General features: G+C 59.6%; 2 protein-coding genes across 2 annotated transcripts; both read left to right on the top strand.

Moving 5' to 3' along the window:
* The first annotated feature begins 4,926 nt into the window (after positions 1–4,926).
* LOC138846406 (leukocyte immunoglobulin-like receptor subfamily A member 5) lies at positions 4,927–7,250 on the top strand. Its single transcript, XM_070062003.1, has 5 exons — positions 4,927–5,221; positions 5,381–5,416; positions 5,586–5,873; positions 5,960–6,262; positions 6,627–7,250. Exons 1-5 carry the CDS (start codon positions 5,173–5,175, stop codon positions 6,761–6,763), a joined length of 813 nt encoding a protein of 270 aa, XP_069918104.1. The 5' UTR covers positions 4,927–5,172; the 3' UTR covers positions 6,764–7,250.
* Positions 7,251–14,631: 7,381 nt separating this feature from the next.
* LOC100342854 (natural cytotoxicity triggering receptor 1-like) lies at positions 14,632–17,044 on the top strand. The gene is made up of 3 exons (XM_070063475.1): positions 14,632–15,283; positions 15,433–15,717; positions 16,554–17,044. The coding sequence occupies exons 1-3, from the start codon at positions 15,223–15,225 to the stop codon at positions 17,042–17,044; spliced, it is 837 nt and encodes a 278-aa protein (XP_069919576.1). The 5' UTR covers positions 14,632–15,222.
* Positions 17,045–18,633: the final 1,589 nt, after the last annotated feature.

Raw genomic sequence — 18,633 nt, 5'->3', positions numbered from 1 at the left:
GGCCCCAGGACCCGAGTGCAGGCAGGTGAGCGTGCCCCCACTGTGCAGGGTACCCCCCCATGGGACAAGGGCCACCCCGGGCAGCTGGAGTGGGGCAGCAGCCCTGTCTGGTGAGGAGGGCGTCTGGGAGGGTCCTGGGACCCAGCCTCTGGTTTCCTTCCAGGGACCCTCCCCAGACCCAGCCTCCGGGCTGAGCCAGGCTCTGTGATCGCCCTGGGCAGGCCTGGGGCCCTGTGGTGTTGGGGACCCTGGAGGCCCAGGAGTGCCGTCTGTATAGAGAGGGAATCCCAGAGCCCTGGGACAGAGCGATGCCCCTGGAGCCCGGAAACAAGGCCAATTCCCCACCCTCTCATGGCTGAAGTGTACACGGGGTACTACCGCTGTGTCTGCCTCAGCGCTGCTGGCTGGTCAGAGCCCAGTGCCGCCCTGGAGCTGGGGTGACAGTGAGGAAGCCACACCTGAGCAGGAGCTGGGTAGGTCACGGGGACGCTGAGAGGAGGCGTAGATGGGAATTGGGTGCGGGGCCTGGGCTCCTGAGCCAGACACCCAGAGTGAGGGCGGTGGGACTGCAGGGCAGGAGGGAGAAGGGTGTGGGCGGAGCCAGGGTGCAGCCCCGCCCCTCTTCCCTCCTGAGGCAGCAGGCCCTTGGTGGTCCCTGCAGAGGGCCTGACGGGGTCACACAGGGACTCGGGGTCGGCCCAGCCCCCTGTCCGTCTGCCCCAGGCCAGGCTCCCACAGGGGCTGGGGTAGATGCAGCACTGGACAGGACCCGCCCAGGACGGGCCTCACACCCCGGGGACTGTGGGCCTCTAGACCAGGACTGAGACTGCTCAGGGCAATGGGCCCTGGCCGTGGCCCAGGGTGGGCCCTGGCCAGACCTGCTGCTGTGGGGAGAAGCTCGCCAGGCTGTGGGTGTTGCGCGGCCCGGCCCCTGCAGAGCTCCGTTGCGGCCCTGGAGCACAGGGCAGCCCGACAGAGACCCGGAGGCAGCTCACCCAAGAGCCATGCTGAGCTGCGTCGCGAGACATGGGGGCCGGAAAGCACTGAGTATGGACCAGGCCGGGGTCTCCTCCTCACTATCCCGTCCCTGTTCTCAGGAGGACCGGAGCCCAGCAGCCCCTCGCAGCCCCAGCCAGGCTCCCCCGCTGGTGAGTGAGCTACAGGCTGGACTCAGGACTCAGGGCTCAGGACTCAGGCTGCTGCGGGGAGGTGGGGTCCTGGGTGACTGGGTCTGCCCCTCCTCGGTGACCCCTCCGTGCACGCCCCCAGCCCCAGCGCCCCAGGACCACACCCTGGAGAACCTCATCAGCATGTGTGTGGCCGGCTTGGTCCTGCTGGGCCTCGGGCTTCTGCTGGCGGAGGCTTGGTACAGCCACAGAAGGACCCGAGCTGCAGGCCAGCGATGACCTGGAGAGAGGAGAGTGCTGGGTCAGAGAGGCTGTGCCCCGGGGGCAGGGGAGGTGGGAGGCCGGAGGCCGGGCATGGCTGGTGAGAAGCTGCTGGGAAGTGGGCGGAGCTCACCTGGGGTTGCAGGAATCCTGCTCAGGGGCAGGGACCCGGGTGGACCGCTGGCGGTGCTGCTTCCCCAGGCTCCCACGCGCATCTGGGAAGGGGCCCCGGCCTCCCGCAGCCCTGCCCACCGCCCTGCAGGCTCCCATGTGGTTCCGTGCTGTTCCTCTCCAGGGACCGCACACAGCTCAGTGGCCCTGAGTGTCCACAGGAGCGGGGTCGAACGGCCCATCGATAGGGCAACGCCGGGATTCGCTCCCCTTGACCTTCAGCAAGTGGGCAGGACGTGGGCGGGACACCTGTCACTCAAGATGGATTTACCATTCCACTCACCAAAAGGAGGCGATGACATGTGGGGTCAGATATGGGAGCTCACAATTAATAGATCTGGGCTGGCTCTGTGGTGTAGTGGGTAAAAGCTGCCACCTGCGGTGCCGGCATCCCCTGTGGGCACCGGTTCGACACTCAGCTGCTCCACTTCTGATCCAGCTCTCTGCTATGGCCTGGGAAAGCAGCAGAAGATGGCCCAAGTCCTTGAGCCCCAGCATCCATGTGGGACACTCAGATGAAACTCGGGGCTCCTGGCTGGGGATCAGCCGAGCTCCGGCTGTGAGGGCCCATTGGGACTGAACCAGCAGATGGATACCTCTCTCACTCCTTCTCTATGTAACTCTGACTTTCAAATAAATATTTTAAAAAACTTGTGACTCATCAAACTCTAAGGTAAATTCCCAGATGACCGTGGGACTCCGCCCTCCGAGAGGACCACACAGAAGTGAAAGACTGAAAGTGTGTGCAGGGTTTCTTCCGGCACGGAACGTTCAAGGTCACCTGGATTTCTCAGTGCTCGCCTAACATAAACCCCACAACACAGTTGGCTCTGGTGGACGGCAGCACCCGGTGTTCTGGAAGAGTGCGGATGCCTGCCCGGCTTCTTCTGGTGGCTGATTACTCTGCTTGTCTGTGCGGTGCAAGTCTGCGTTTCCCACAGAGTTCAGTGAGGCGGGTGGAGGGTGCGCCTGGATACTTCTCCCGTGTTTCCAGTTATGGGCTGGGGACTCCACCCCACCACAGCGTAGCTTAGGGGGTAAAGCCAACACCAGCAGTGCCGGCATCACATATGGTATGGCCAAGTTGGAGTCCCGGCTGCTCCACTTCTGATCCAGCTCCCTGCTAATGCGCCTGGGAAAGCAGTAGAGAATGACCCAAGTGCTTGGGTCCTTGCACCCACGTGGGAGACCCAGAAGCTCCTGCCTGGCTCCTGGCTTCAGCCTCGCCCAGCCATATGGGGAGCGAGCCATTGGATGGGAAACCTCTGCCTCTGATTCTCCTCTCTCTACATCTCTCCCTCTGAGATAAATAAATCAGTCTTTAAAAAAAATTTTAAGCACTCCTAGAAGGAAATACCTGGCTAAATATGACCTCAGATTTCATCACAGTGTCTTAGCTGTGATTCCGAAAGTACAAGGAACAAATGGGAAAATGGCTGATTTGATCATCCCCAAAACTTCAGAAGTCTGTGCACCATGGACAGCTATCAAGGGAACAGAAAGACAACGAACACATTGTGTAAAGATCTGGAAGCCACAACAGGAAAAGCAAGGGTGCAACTCAGTGCAAGAGAAGGGAAGTGAAAATAATGCCACAGAGAGGCACCCCACGCCCACCACACTGGTCACTTCTCGAAGACAAAGCAGGCAGAGTGTGGTCAGGGTGTGGGGAAATCGCAGCCCTGAGACGCAGCTGGAATGTGCAGGGTTCGGCCACTGCTGCAAGAGACTTGTAGTTCCTCAAAGCACCAGACCCAGTGTCAGCACAGCACAGAGCAACCCACCCCCTGCACGGAGGCAGGCGCTCCCGTTGACCCACATCCTGGCAAGGGTCAGGGTCAGGCACAGTGCTCACCAGTGTGCTGAGTGCAGGCTCTGTGGAGCGTTCTCACCACCGAGGGCCAGGGAGAGGCTCTGACAACCATCCAGGGACTGTGCACACAGGCATCCATCCAAGCACGGCCGGCCAGGGACAGGAGCCAGATGTGCACCGGGGATGCGGGGCTCGGGGTGGTGGGTCCCTGGCTCCGTGGGAACTCTGCTGAGCCCCAGGAAGCCATAGAGTGAGGATGTGTGTGGCAGGGGGTGCAGCCACATACACAGGGCCCCGCATAGCATCGTTCCCAGAAACACCCAGGGCTGGGAGCCCACAGAGCCCTGGGGCTGGGCGGGGCTGGTGGGGCTGATGGCTGCATGGTGTGGGGCTTCCTCCTGGGGTGAGGCCAGAGCAGGTCATTGAATGTCTGGGGCTTTACCGTGAACGCCACTGAGTGCACGCTTTGCCAGCTCCTGTTTCTGGGAGGGGGACTTCCTCTCAACCTGATGCAGGCTAAGGAAAGGACAGATGCCTGTGGGTGCCTTGTAACCCGAGGCTGTGACGAGCAGCCATAGTTCTCTCCTGGGTCCCCACCCCAGAGCAGGCAGCTGAGAGCCTGCCCTCTGCCCTCCACCCCAAACACGGCTGAGGATGGGGTCTTCCATTCTGTCTGGGACCAGGGACCGCTTCTGATTCACCTCTGGGGACGGCGGGCGCTCCTAGGGACTTCTAAGGAGCGGTGCCTACCAGAACGGTGCTGTCCCCACGTCTGAATCTGGAAGGGACACTGCAGGACCCTGAGACTGGAGTGCTGCAGCCACGGCCACCAGAGGGGAGGTCTCGGGCATCCCCACCACAGAGACGCTGGGGGACGACGTCACCTGTTCAGGTCACTCAGGAAGCGGCACCCCCATGTCATCCAGGAGCACGGAGCCCAGGTGCTCAGATCAGGGGAGGAGAGGCCATGGGGGGCTCAGGAAGCAGGTGCCGGGAATCCCCAGCCCCACGTGAGTGTGTTTCTGCACACGGGCCCAGTGCCCTGCTCCCAGTCCCCTCTACCTAATGAGAAACCCGGTACAGTGCAGGCAGTACAGGGTGTGCGGCACTGGACCCCGGCTGGGCTGGTCAGGGCACCACCATATTCTCAGTTCCTAGGGTAGCTCGGGGCCTCTGCCCCCAGACACCCTCCCCTCCTCATAGCTGCTCGCCAGGCCCTGGGCCCACCAGCTCCCAGCAGGACCCCACCCTAAGGCCGTGTCCCCTGTTGTGGGCCCTGCTGCACCTGCCACAGCCACAGCTGGGCTGCAGCTCAGCCACACCTCTGCAGCGTCTGTGCCTTCTTCATCCCCCCTGTCAGCGCCAAAGGCCTGGAAGATTCCGTCACCCTCCCCACGGGATTCAGCCCTCCCCCTCCCCTCCCCTCCCCCCACCCCAACCCCCACAACTGCACTCAACAGCTCAGGAAAGGGAAGTGCGTGTCTCGGCCACCCGGCCTGTGCAGGCAGAACCAGAACCCTAACTGGACAGAGAGTGTACTCCTGGAGGGGTGGGGCTAGAGTAGGGGAGGGAGGCCGGGCAGTCACAGTACAGGGGGCAGCAGAGGCGGAGGCCTGGTCCTAGCTGTCCCTAGTGTCCGCTGTTTCCTGGGCCCCTTCCTCAGGGACAGCGGGGGAGGTCGGGGAGGGGCTGTCCCCGTTCCTGTGAGGCCACAGATGAGGAACCCGTGACGTCTCCCCGCTCATCTCCAGCCGGATTCTGGGCCTGCGCCCCTCACAGCTACTCTGCTCCACAGGGACCATGGGCGGCGGGGCCCAGACCCCAGCCCTCACTGCCCTCCTCTGCCTGGGTGAGCTGGGGACACGGGGAGAATGGGACCCCTACAGGTGCGGGGGGGACAGTGCCTTGCCCCAGCTGGGACTCCAGGGCTCAGAGGACCAGGGCAGGCCTGGGCATCTCTGCAGGGGTGGGGAGTGGGGAGCAGCTCTCACGGGGACTTCTCTTCCAGGGCTGTGCCGGGTGCCAGGGGATGGGGCACAGGCGGGTGAGTCCTCCCCTGACCTGGCTCAGCCCCGGGGGCTCCAGACAGCTCATGTTAAGGAGCCCAGGGGGGCTGGGCTGATGGTGATGGCTGGGAGGGGCTGGGAGTGGAGCTGGGGAATGGGGTGGCAGAGGGGCGGCACCCGGGGTGTGCAACTTTGATTCCTTTCCAGGGACCCTCCCCAAGCCCTCCATCTGGGCCGACCCAGGCCCCCTGGTCGCCGTAGGAAGCCCTGTGACCCTCTGGTGCCAGGGGTCTCTGCAGGCTGAGGTCTATCATATGTATACAGAGAGCGGCCGTCATCCCTGGGAAGCGAGGCCCCAGCAGGACTCCAGACACAAGGCCAGCTTCTCCGTGATCACGTCCATGAGCTCCCATGACACAGGGCAGTACTGTTGTGTGTATTGGACCTTGCTCGGCCACTCCCAGCCCAGTGAACCCCTGACCCTGGTGGTGACGGGTAAGGATTTTCCCCTGCCCACAGAAGAAGAAACATGGACTTCACGGAGCAGCAGCCCCCCAGACATTGGTTTGCTTCCCCTGCAGGGATGTTCCCAGCGCCCTCCCTGTCAGCCCAGCCAAGCCCCGTGGTGGCGTCAGGAGAGAACGTGTCCCTCTCCTGTGGCTCAGATGAGGCGGGCACTGCCCATCTGCTGAAGGAGGGTGGAGCTGGCCCCCTGCACAGCCTGGAAGCCAGATACTCCCATGGGGCTGGGCTGTGGCAGGCCACCTTCCTCCTGGGCCCCGTGGACAGCACCCAAAGGGGCATCTACAGGTGCTACCGTGCTGACACCAACAAGACCCATGTGTGGTCACTGCCCAGTGACCCCCTGCAGCTGGAGGTGTCAGGTGAGGGCCCCAGCCCTGTCTCATCAGTCCTCATGGTCAGTGCAGGGCTGTCCCCACAGGAGGACTGGGCTGGGGGAGGGGACCTGGGGGAGGTCACAGGGAGTGAGAAACAGCAGAGGTCTCAGCCCTGGGGCCCGGGTCACCCTGTGTGGCACAGGGTTTGTGTGGGAAGTGGAGTGGATGGAACAGGGGTGTTGGGAAGGGAACTGGGCTGGGTGCACGGCCTCTCACAAAGCCCACGCTGGGCGAGGGGACTCCCTAGGCACAAAGATGTGCAGCCCTGGGCTCAGGCTGCTGCGGGGAGGTGGGGTCCTGTGTTACTGGGTCTGGCCAGCCTAGGTGACCCCTCCGTGCACACCCCCAGCCCCAGCGCCCCAGGACCACACCCTGGAGAACCTCATCCGCATGGGCGTGGCGGGCTTGGTCCTGTTGGGCCTCGGGCTTCTGCTGGCAGAGGCTTGGTACAGCCACAAGAGGACCCAGGCTGCAGGCCGGTGGTGACCTGGAGAGAGGACAGCGCTGGGTCAGAGAGGACGAGCCCTGGGGGCGGGGCAGGGGGAGCGTGAGCACAGTGGGGAACCGTCTTCCAGCATTCAGTTGCGGGAACTGTCTGGGGGCAGCAGGGGCTCTTCCTCTATTCAGCTATGGACTTCTCCTGCCCTGAGGTGCGAGAGCGCCCCCTGCAGACCAAATGTGCACCTCGCGCTTAGCTCTTTCTTCATGGAGCCTTTTGCTCTGTTTCTGGTGAATTCAGTTCCCAGTGCGCATGCGTGGGAATCCGCGTTTCAGCCAACAACAGGGAGCTTGCGCCAAGTAACAGAATAAACGAGCGAAATAGATTTCAGGGTGGGCAGGGTCAATCCATCTGGGGAGTGAACCAGCAGATGGAAGACTTTCTCTCTCTCTCTCTCTCTCTCTCTCTCTCTCTGTCTGTATCTAGCTCTGTAACTCTTTCAAATAAATAAAATATATGTTTTTAAAAAGTTAATGGTGTACAACATTGGTAATGTACTAAAAGTCAGCAAATAATACACTTTAAAGGGCTGGTTTTATGTTATTTGAATTTCAGCACAATAAAGAAGGAAACATGGTTCCTTGCAATTACCATCCAATCCAACAATTCCTCTCCTGCATATAACCACAGGGATTGAAGCAGGAACCCAAGAAGGTTTTTGCATCCACAGATTCATAGCAGCCTCATTCACATGAGCCCAAAGATGCCAGCAACCAGAATATGCAGACCAGATGAGTGCGTCCACAACAGGCAGTATTTGTAGACACGGCTGATACTCTCCTGTTAGAAAAGAAGGAGGGTCTGGATAATCGTGGAGAAATCAGCCGGTGTCACAAAGAGACCATGGTCTGATTCTGCTCTGAGAGGTGCCCGGGGGTGCAGATTCAGAGGGCAGAATGTGGACTCGGGTGTGGGGAGGGAGCGTGCAGGCTCCTGCTGAGTGGGTCTGGGGTTTCTGTCTCTGTTAATGAAGATGTTTGTGACAGGTGCTGGTGGGTACACAACACAGTGAATGTGAGAGGTAGCTACAGCATGAATTAAATTTCTGTCAGGTCTGTAATCTGTGCTCTGTGAATTTCAGCTCGACAAAGGAGGAAGACACAGACACCATTTTTGCCACCTATTTTTTCCTTTAAATGAACACGTAATAATTTGGGAGGTGCAGCGTAGTATTTGAGGGTGTGCTGATCACACCAGGGTATTCCCATCTTGTCATGTCTTGTGTTTGGGCCCAGCTCCTCTCCTCGAGTTCTTTATAGAAACACTCAACAGGTTATGTGAGCCATGGGTGCCTCCTGTGCTGTGCAGACAGAGCCGTTCCTCTATCTGACTCCACCTTGGGACCCGGGGACCAACCCTCCCTCATCTCTCCCCCAGACCCTTTTCAGCGATAGTGGTCACCATCCTACTCTGCTACTATAAGATTAACTTTTCCAACTTCCGCGTAGAAGAGAGAACTTACACTGGATTCCTGGGAAGGCGTATTTCACTAAATGAGCGTGGCTGCTGCTGCGGATCTGGGGCACCTGGTTCCCAAGGGAGCGTCCCCCTTCCTCCCTGGCACTTTCTGTGTGGAAGGAAGTCTACATGCAACGGACACCTGAGAACTAGAGCGCAACGCACCTGCTCCGGCCGTGCCTCCACTGTAGCTCTAAACCAAGGTCAGCCTTGCCCGTGTATCGAAGGGGGCATCTGGGACCCCTGCTTTCTGGAGGAGCCCGTCTGTGGTTTCTGGAAGAGAAGTGCAGGGTCTCTGAGTTTCCGGAAGAGGGTGTGCAGGGCTTCCGGAAGAGCGCTCTGGATTCCTGGGTCTACGGAAGAGCGGCCTGGGGTCTCCGGACGTGAGCCCGAGATTCCCGGGTTCCTGGAAGAGCACATTTGAACACTGTAGGTCTCCTTAAGAGGGGGCTGGGGTCTCCGGACTCGCGCCCGAGGTTCCCAGGTTTCCGGAAGAGCCCGTCTGGCATTTCCGGTCCGTCCACCATTAACCTTCTCTCTACCCGGCAGCTCCTCCTTCAGCCCCACCTGGCCCCTGGAACCCTTGGTATCATGCCCGCTTCCTCGTTTACTTCTCGACGGTGCCAACTCCCTGAGCGCATGGGTGGCTCCTTGGCTCACCTGTCCGCAACAGTGTGGGACAGAGAGGGGATCCTGGGGCCCAGACCCCCACCGCTCCCTACTCCTAGCGCAGGTCAGGCACAGGGGAGGAGCTACAGGAGAGGAGACCCTTAGACACCTGCCCGCCCGCGTTCCTGCGGTGCAGCTCACATCACTGTCATCATCAACCGAGGCAAATGGGGCCCGAAGCAAGGCGTCCCACAGTGCAATAAGACTCGGCCATAGAAGAGTGAAACCCGGATGTTTTCAGGAAACCGAGGCACTGCAGACACTGTGGAAGTGAAACAAGCCAGGCACAGAGGAGAACGTACGTGGGAAGTCATTCAGGTGTGTGCTGTGAGGGACTTGGGGAGCAGAGTGGTGGTTACCAGGGGAGGGCGTGGGTGCTGGGATCCACAGTTCAGAGTGCAGAGATACAGAATCACGTGGGAGAAGAAGGTCTAGAGGTGTAGTGTGTGTCATGGCGACTGTAGTTAATAACGCTCACGGCATGGGCAGCTGAAATTGCTTAAAACTGTGTCAGATGCTCCCACCACACAATAAGTCTGTGAGGTAATGCACACGTTATCTAGCTTGGGTTAGCTCTTCCACATGTGTGTGCGTGTGTGTGTTGTGTGTTTGTGTGTTTGATGTTTACATGACAATTATACAGAAATACAACTTTTGAATATCAAAGCAACGATTTCTTTAAAAGGAGAAAGTTTGTTGACCTCTCCTCTTCTCTTTCAGGCTCCTGTGACAAGCCCTGCCTGTTGTGGATCAGGTTCTGGGGTTAGTCAGGACAGAACATTGCTCTGCCATGTTCTTCCTCCTCCAGCATCCTCTTGATAAAGTCCCAGTGAGTCCGGGGTGAAATGGCTCCCTGCCACAGCGCTGATGCAAGGGGTCCCGAGGAACCTTGGCTCTGGTCCTGGGAACCCCAACATCTCTGCGGTCGCCACCTGTGGTGGAATGAGAAGGCCATACCAAGATGGCCACAGGCAAGTGAGCCTCAGTTACTCAGGAATGGCTTCCGAAGCCCCCTTGGAAGCCACCTGGAAATGGAGTCTGCCTGGCAACAGGATGTGATTGGTTAGGGCATAAACTGCCCGTTGACTGGATTGGCTGCCTCGGCTATATAAGCTGCTGTACCAACTGAAATAAACGAGTCTGTGGACTGCTCGCCTCTGTCCTGCTTTCACCTGACTCCTGGGGTCTGTGTGGTAACTCTGTGCCTCTTGCCCCCACCACGCTCCTCCTCTCAGAACAAATCCACAGCAACAGCCACCGTGGCAGCCACCAGTGGTGCCCTGGAGCTCATGGTCACAGGTAGGTGCCTCTCAGCCCCTCTTTGTCCTTGGCAGAGGCTCGCAGCTGGCTGTGCAGGGCCCTGTCCACAGCAGGGGTGTGCAGAGCAGCGTAGGAATGCAGCAGAGTGCACCTGGTCTGGGGCAAGGATGCAAAAAGAATGGCTTCTTGCCCCCTCACAAACTCAGCTCACGTCTGTTGCTGTGGATTCGATTCTGGGAGGAGGAGCATGGTGGGGGCAAGAGGCGCGGAGTCACCACACAGACCCCGGGAGTCGGGTGAAAGCAGGCCATAGGAGAGCAGCCTGCAGACTCATTTATTTCAGTGGCTACAGTAGCTTATATTGCCAAGGCAGCCAATCCAGTCAAGGGGCGGTCTATGCCCTAACCAATCACAGCCTGTTGCCAGGCAGTTTCTGAAGCCATCCAATCACAGCCTGTTGCCAGGCAGTTTCCAAAGCCATCCAATCACAGCCTGTTGCCAGACAGTTTCTTTCGCCAGCGGCCATCTTGGCATGGCCTTCTCATTCCAGCACACGTCCTCTGCCGTCCCCCAGGAGGTCAGCTGAGCCAGTTGGGCTTGGGAACAGCAGAGCAACCACAAGCTGTGCACACACTGGAACAGGGTCGATTCCCAGTAAGCAAGGTGAGAGCTGATGTTTGTGTGTCACAGCATGTCCACACAGCCCGGGATAGCCTTCTTTCATTTCGTCTCAGACACACAGAAATGTGAAAACACGCTCAGACCATGGGCCATCCACAGAGAGGCCATAGACTGCCTGTGGTCCTTGGGCCATGATGTGCTGACCTCTGCTGGGCACAGAGCTGCGTGAGAGGAAGTGCTGGCTCAGGCCGTGCACAGGACTGCTGTGCCCATCAACACACTCACACACGCATGCACACACATGCAGACACAGACACACATGCACATACATGCATTTACACACATGCACACATACACACATGCAGACACATAAACACATGTACACGGCCGGCGCCGCGGCTCACTAGGCTAATCCTCCGCCTAGCGGCACCGGCACACCGAGTTCTAGTCCAGGTCGGGGCGCCGGATTCTGTCCCGGTTGCCCCTCTTCCAGGCCAGCCCTCTGCTGTGGCCCGGGAGTGCAGTGGAGGATGGCCCAGGTGCTTGGGCCCTGCACCCCATGGGAGACCAGGAAAAGCACCTGGCTCCTGGCTCCTGCCATCGGATCAGTGCGGTGCGCCGGTCACATCGCGCTGGCCGCGGCGGCCATTGGAGGGTGAACCAACGGCAAAGGAAGACCTTTCTCTCTGTCTCTCTCTCTCTCACTGTCCACTCTGCCTGTCAAAAAAAAAAAAACACATGTACACAAGCATGCACACATGTGCAGACACACACATCCATGCACAGAGACACGGACACAGAAATACCTGCGTGCACACACATGCACACACAAGCACAGATTGCGCACACAGAACACAGAGACGCATACACACATGCACACCCAGACCCACTCATACACACATGCAAACAGACATGCATGCAAACAAATGCAGACATACATGCACACATGCACATGTGTATACACACAAATGCAGATACATACACGAATATACAGAGAAATACACACATGCACACAGATGCAGACACATACACACACCTGCACACTGGGAAACACATATACATAAATGCACACAGACATACAAATGTGCACACACATGTGCACACACATCAACAAGACACATTAGAAACAATTCCATAAGTATCTGGTCTCAAGGGGCACGGAAATAAAGCAGCCAGTGGTGGAGACGAAAGCTTAGTTGAGAGCTTCTGGCTCGAGTGGGAGTGGAAGTGCGGGTACTCGGCAGACTCTGCCCAGGAGGTGGGCCCTGATGGGGTTTACCACCTCCCAGAAAACAGAGACCCCGCCCCAAGTCCCTGAGGAGGGGGCTTTGAACCAAGGTCTCCACAGAACTAAAGAGAGTGGGTGCTGTAGAGAGAAAGCAGTCAGGACCCTCGGCCCTCAGAGAAAAGCTCCGGTCACCACCCCAGCCGGCCACATGCAGGGAGCCTGCACCTGCAGATCTGGAAGCAAAGTCCTGAAAACCCAACACCCGCGGCCTTCACGAGAGCATGAAGCTGAGTCTGACCTAGTGGGGTGGGAACATGCACACCCACAGTGTCTGCCAGAGAGCTGCCCCCTGCTGGGCACCCAACCCCTGGGGGACTGGGAGAGACCACAGAAAGGCACAGGGCCCCTCCACGGGGAGCAGAACCCACTGCAGCTGAACCCTCAGTGAGAACAACCGGCCTCAGGAGGAAGCAAAGGCCCCACGATGCAAGGCCCGGGTTCAATTCTCGGCTGCACGTCTGGGCTCCAGCTCCTTGCTCATGCAGGTCCTGGGGCCATGGTCTCCGGCTGGGCAGCTGGGTTCCTGCCTCCCATGTGGGGGGGGTGTGGATAAAGCTCATGGCCCCTGGCATTGGCCCTGGTTCACCCCAGCCATCAGAGCATTCTGGGAGTGACACAATGGATGGAGCTGGCTCGCTCACTCTCTCTCTGCCTCTCACATTTTCAGAATTTAAAAATAAAAAATCAGGGACCCCACCGCGGCTAACTAGGCTAATCCTCCACCTTGCGGGGCTGGCATGCTGGTTTCTAGTCCTGGTCGGGTGCCGGATCCTGTCCCGGTTGCCCCTCTTCCAGGCCAGCTCTCTGCTGTGGCCCAGGAGTGCAGTGGAGGATGGCCCAGGTGCTTGGGCCCTGCACCTAATGGGAGACCAGGAGGGGTACCTGGCTCCTAGCTTCGGATCAGCGCGGTTCGCTGGCCACAGCGCACTAGCTGTGGCGGCCATTGGAGGGTGAACCAACGGCAAAAAGGAAGACCTTTCTCTCTGTCTCTCTCTCACTGTCCATTCTGCCTGTCAAAAACAAACAAACAAACAAACAAACAAATAAATAAATAAAAATAAAAAATCAGAAACTTGCGCAAAAGCCAGAGGGGACCCCACCCCGGGAGACCCCGTGGGGACTTTGGCCTCATCCTCAGGGCACCAGGGGTTGACTCGAGTTCCGTGGTCGGTGTTTGGAGAGAGTTTGTGTTGGGGGAGCTCGGGGAAGAGCCGGTCCCTGTGCCACAGGACAGGAGAAGAAACCCAGCCCCAGGTGTCGACCCCTGGAGCCAGAGCGGCCCTGCCTCAGTCCGATGCTGTCTCTAAAATCCAGCCATTTCATCTCCCCCAAGGCGAGTGCTCAGGCCCTGGGAGAACGAGCCGGGGCAGACAGGCGGGGCCTTGTTCGCCATCACTTCCAGGGAGCACAGAAAACCTGCCTTCCTGTCCCCACCCTCCCTCCTGCACCTGCAGGGAGAGGGCTGTGGTCCTCGAGGTTCTGTAGCTCAGAAAGGAGATGGAGCCCGTGCTCCCATTTCCAGACGGGGGGCGGTGCTGTGCAGAGTCCCACATCTCTCCACGGGTGCGAGGCGTTAAAGCAGGGGTCACAGAACCCCCATTCTCTCCCTCGCCTCCCCTGCATGTGGATGGCACGGTGACCTCCCAGGGCTGCCCCATGACTGTGCCCCTCGGTCTGATCCCCCTGTTCTGGAGCTGCAGATGCACTGGGAACCCACAAGACCCGGCCCTGTGGCATCCAGAGACAACAGGAGCTACCCAGGCCAGCAATGGACGGGAGCTCTGGGGAGGGAGCGGCGTGGTGTTGAAGCTGACAGACACTGAGGTTGTGTTAGGTAGGAAGTTCGGTGGGAGCTTATGTGTGTATGACAGGCCTAAAGAGAAGACGTCTATGTCCAGCATATGCTGCATCTCAAAGTCATCCCGATAATGTTTCAGGGCAGCCCGGCCTTCGCATCCTGCCTGCCCCCTCCTACCTGATAACCTGCCAGGTGGAGGTCCCGCCCCTTCTGCCTGACAAATCTGCCACAATCTCCCAGATGCAGCCCAGTACCTGCATTTCAAACACCCTGCTCTGATCCCCATTCTCTAGGGGGTCCTGCTCACCCTTCCTCTGAACCCAGGATGGTGCCAGCTAGGCTTCCTCCTGTCTGATACCTTCAAGGGAAAACTCAGATAGGAGCTTCTTAATATTTACAGCCATAAAATCCTTTGTTTCAGGAGGAGCTGTGTGAAGACAAAGACCCATCTCCTTAAAAACCCCCGGCGTCAACTGGACGGTGCGCTCAGCCCTCTGCATCTCAGCTGATCGGCCTGCCTGCCCAGGTGTACTCTCTCCACTCAACCATGTAACCTCACTACACCCTGCCAGTCCAAGCGACTGGGCACTCTCAGGCTCTGTCTGGAGAGGTGCCCATCCGTCCTTACGGATGTCCCTGCCCTAATAAACCTTGCTATTTTACCTCCCACTACTCTGTCTCACACCTGAATTCTTTTTTTTTTTAAATGTTTATTTTTTTTAAAATTTTATTAGGCAGAGTTAGACAGTGTGAGAGAGAGAGAGAGACAGAGAGAAAGGTCCTCCTTCCGTTGGTTCACCCCCCAAATGGCTGCTGCGGCCGGCACGCTGTGCTGATCCGAAGCCATGAGCCAGGTGCTTCCTCCTGGTCTCCCATGTGGGGCGCAGGGCCCAAGCACTTGGGCCATCCTCCACTGCACTCCTGGGCCACAGCAGAGAGCTGGACTGGAAGAGTAGCAACCAGGACCAGAACCGGCGCCCATATGGGATGCCGGCGCCGCAGGCGGAGGATTAACCAAGTGAGCCACCGTGCCGGCCTCTCACACCTGAATTCTTTCTCGTGTGAAGACAAGAACCCTGCTTTTCTCCAGTAACAGATGCAGGTGTGGTTGGATTTGTCGTGGGGCCGTGGTCAGGTGGCGGAGGGAGGGCTGTGGCCCTGCCTGTAAAAACATCCCCTGGGTGACTGGCGTAAGGCCTTGCCCGCCACATGCTGTGCTCCTTGCCAGCCGGCCACGCTGCATCTCCCGCCTGAATCTGTGCCATGCCATTCCCGCTCACGGCCCTGCTCTGCCTCAGTGAGTCCCGGCACGGGAGGGCAATAGAGGCCGGGGGTATGGATTGGGGGGCAATATGACCCATGGTTCCTGCCTCCCAGGGCTGTGTCTGAGCTGGAGAATCAGCACCCAGAAGCGTGACTCCTCCCTTCACCGCCCCAGGGTCACCCTCCAGGTCACCAGGAAGTCACCACCACTGGGAAAACTGGGAGTGGGCAGGGCTGTTGCCGGGGGAGGGGGCTGGGGTGGGGTCTTTCCGGAAACTCAGGTTCTGATTCCCTTCCAGAGGCACTGACCAGGCCCAGCATCTGGGCAGAGCCCGACTCCAGGATTCCAGAGGGGAAGCCGGCAGCCATCTGGTGCCAGGGGCCCCCCGGGGCCGAGGAGTACCAGCTGCGCTCCGAGGGGGGCCTCTCTGCCTGGGGGAGACCTGAGCAACCCGGAGCAAGGGGCGGAGTCCGGTTCCCCATCGCGGCCATGACCTCGCGCACTGCAGGGCGCTACCGCTGCTTCTGCTGCAGCGGGGAGCTCTGGTCGGAGCCCAGCGAGCCCCTGGATCTGGTGGTCACCGGTGAGTCTGCTGGGCTGTGGTGGGGGCAGGTGGCGGCCCCATCCGGACACGCTCTGCAGGTGTCAGAACGGGGGCTGCTTCCTCTGGGAGGAGCCTGTAGGAGAGGGAAGCCCAGCAGGGCATCGGTGCAGGACTCCTACCGAGGACGGCACCCGGGTCCCTGGGACAGGGGAGAGAAGCAGGCCGGGCAGAGAGAGAGGCTTGTCCTGTGGGAGGGCAGCTCCCACGGAGGGAAGGTGTCCGGGTCACGGCGCTCCCTACAGCTGGGGACCTGTGTCTCAACTGAAGCACTTGGTAGGATCTGCAGGAGGGCTCGTGACAAACACAGAGAGCTTTGGCCCCGAGTCACCGCAGCCTGGATCAGAAGGGCCGAGAGCTGCAAGCAGCCGAGTGTCCCCTGGGGAAGGCGTGGCAAACGTGGGCTGCACCACATGCGAGGGAACGGGCTGAGCTTGCAAAAGAAGTTGAGACACGGGGCGAAGCTTAAAGCTGTTAAGATGCTGAATTCTATGTTATGTATGTTTCCTCCAAAAAAACATAAGCAAATGGCTGCCCCACCCGAGTCTCTGACTGGTGGCTCTGAGGTGGCCCCTGGCCATCGGATGCCCCAGGCCGTGCTGGCATTGTGGTCCTAGCGGCCAATCTCTGGGAACCCCCTGTGGACAGCGGCTCCCAGAGAGTCTGATCCTCACTCCTGGCACTGAGCGGATCCACCAGGGAGCAAGGCTGGGGAGGGCGCGTCTGTGGCTGGGGCAGGTGTCGGGGGAGGAGAAGGGTCTGAGGTTGCAGGGGTGGAGCCTGGGAGGCAGGAAGACACTGGCCACCTTCTTGTGCAGGAATGTACGACACGCCCACCCTATGGGTTCAACCAGGGCCCACGGTGACCTCGGGAGAGAATGTGATCTTCTACTGCCAGCTAGAGACGGTGACCAACACCTTCTTCCTGCTCCAGGAAGGCTGGCCCAGCCACACACAGGGCAGCCACAGGGCGGTGCCAGCGGAGTTCCCCATGGGCCCTGTGACCTCGGCACACACGGGCACATACAGGTGTTTTGGCGCATATAGCGGCCATGTGTGGTCCTTCCCCAGTGAGCCCGTGAAGCTCCTGGTCACAGGTGAGGAAGCTCCCAGTTCCCATGTCCTCCCTGGGCATCTAAAGAAACCCCAGGGTCCTGTCGAAGGGACGTCCACCCCAGAGGGCCAGGGAAGGAGAATGGAGGGAGCAGAGGAAGCCCCCAGCCCCGACCTGTCCTCTTCATCTCCGTCTCCAGATGTGGGAGACCCCAGCCTGGAACCCACAGACCCCACTCCTGCTCCCAGTGAGTAGGTTGCTCCTCCACGCTCAGGAGAGCTGGAGCCTTCCTGTGTGTGCCCGTGGGTGCCGTGGGCTTCCCCGCCTGCACAGTGCAGTGCAGGTGCCCCAGGTGTGGTGGTGTTCAGTGCCCACAAGCCACCAGCAGTGAAACCCACACCCTCCCTCTCATGCTGGTCCATATGCAGAACGCAGGTGTACTAGGGACATGATGAGAAGTTACCCAGAGCTTGTGTCCCCGGGGCCCGTGACACGCAGGGAATCTTGTGTTTAAGACATGGGCGCAGTCTCCAGGAGACCTCACTGTGTGTATGGGAATATTCCAAATCCCAGGACAAGCCCATCTGGAGTACTTCCGGTCCCTAGCATTTTGGATACGGGACGGGCAACCCATAGAGCTGTGCCCATCAACCAGAAAAACCTCCTGGTCTCTGGGGCACAAGCGTCCTGGCTGAAGTGGATGGAGCGTCCATGAGAGATGTCAGGAGAGAGAAATGTGTTATATGAGGGCAGTTCAGAGAGCTCATGGAAAGTGCAGGGGTAAAAGGACTGGGCCATCTTCTGCTGCTTTCCCAGGCACATTAGCAGGGAGCTGGAGAGAAGTGGAGCAGCGGGGACTCAAACCGGTGCCCATATGGGGTGCTGGTGCTATATGGGGAGGCTTTAGCCCATTACACCACAGTGCTGGCCCCATAAACTTCTCTTTTAACTCCGTGTCCTGTGAAGTTTTAGAAGCCCTCTGGCATCGCACACAAGGAGCAGTGGTGACCTGGAAGGGGGACCCTGGAGGGCTAAGCAGGGCCGCCTGGCTGGGCACACGCAGGAGACATCTGGGTGAACACTGGCTGATGGAGCCCGTTAGTCGATTGGTTCTCAGAACGAAGAGATTTCCAGAAAGAGACGGGGCGACCCAGCAGTGCCGGAAGTCAGGAAGGGAACCCGGTGACAAGGGACTGGCCAGGAGGCTGGTGGGAGGGGGCTGGCTCAGGACACCCAGGGGAGTGCCAGGCTTTGGATTTGATGCCGTGTGTGGAGAAAGACCCGCGTGAGGGGGCGCAGAGCCCCCGTCGGGGTGCGAGGCATGGAGACGCATGTGCAATAGTGCAACGCCAGCTTCTGCCTGGGTCCTGGGGCCCCTGCCCGCGGGGTGAGGCCGCTGGGACCCCTGTGAGGCATGGGGTGGAGACTTGGACAGCCGCGGGGTGTGGCGGAGCTGGGCTGAGGATGGAGAGCCTGGGTAGGCGGAAGCCAAAGCCGACCCTCCCTTCCCACAGCAGGCTCTCGGGAACCCCGTCTCGGAACCACAGTGTCCAGAGTCCAGGACGGTGAGTAGCCGGGCTCACACGGGGTGGGGGCAGGAGGAAGGTCTGGGAGGTGAGGGGAGAGGAGCGGGTGGGTGCAGTGCTGCATCCCATCAGCGGCCCCTCTGCCCCAGCCCCAGCCGCCTGGGATCACACCGCCCAGAACCTCCTGTGGATCGGCCTGGCTGTCCTGGTCCTGGTGGCTCTGATGTGGCTCCTGGCTGAAGACTGGCTCTGCAGATGGAGGACCCGGGAGGGAGCCGGCCACATGCCCAGGCCAGCATGGACTGCGACGTCTGGGCT

Source organism: Oryctolagus cuniculus, chromosome 18 (genome assembly GCF_964237555.1).
Source record: "Oryctolagus cuniculus chromosome 18, mOryCun1.1, whole genome shotgun sequence".
Taxonomy (NCBI): domain Eukaryota; kingdom Metazoa; phylum Chordata; class Mammalia; order Lagomorpha; family Leporidae; genus Oryctolagus; species Oryctolagus cuniculus.
This window is presented reverse-complemented; position numbering and strand designations above follow the sequence as displayed.

Coding starts and splice junctions, on each gene's coding strand:
- LOC138846406 (XM_070062003.1), top strand. CDS start 5,173: ATGGGCGGCGGGGCCCAGACCCCAGCCCTCACTGCCCTCCTCTGCCTG. Junction 5,222..5,380: donor CACTGCCCTCCTCTGCCTGG/GTGAGCTGGGGA, acceptor CTTCTCTTCCAG/GGCTGTGCCGGGTGCCAGGG. Junction 5,874..5,959: donor CCTGACCCTGGTGGTGACGG/GTAAGGATTTTC, acceptor CTTCCCCTGCAG/GGATGTTCCCAGCGCCCTCC.
- LOC100342854 (XM_070063475.1), top strand. CDS start 15,223: ATGACCCATGGTTCCTGCCTCCCAGGGCTGTGTCTGAGCTGGAGAATC. Junction 15,284..15,432: donor GAGAATCAGCACCCAGAAGC/GTGACTCCTCCC, acceptor ATTCCCTTCCAG/AGGCACTGACCAGGCCCAGC. Junction 15,718..16,553: donor CCTGGATCTGGTGGTCACCG/GTGAGTCTGCTG, acceptor CTTCTTGTGCAG/GAATGTACGACACGCCCACC.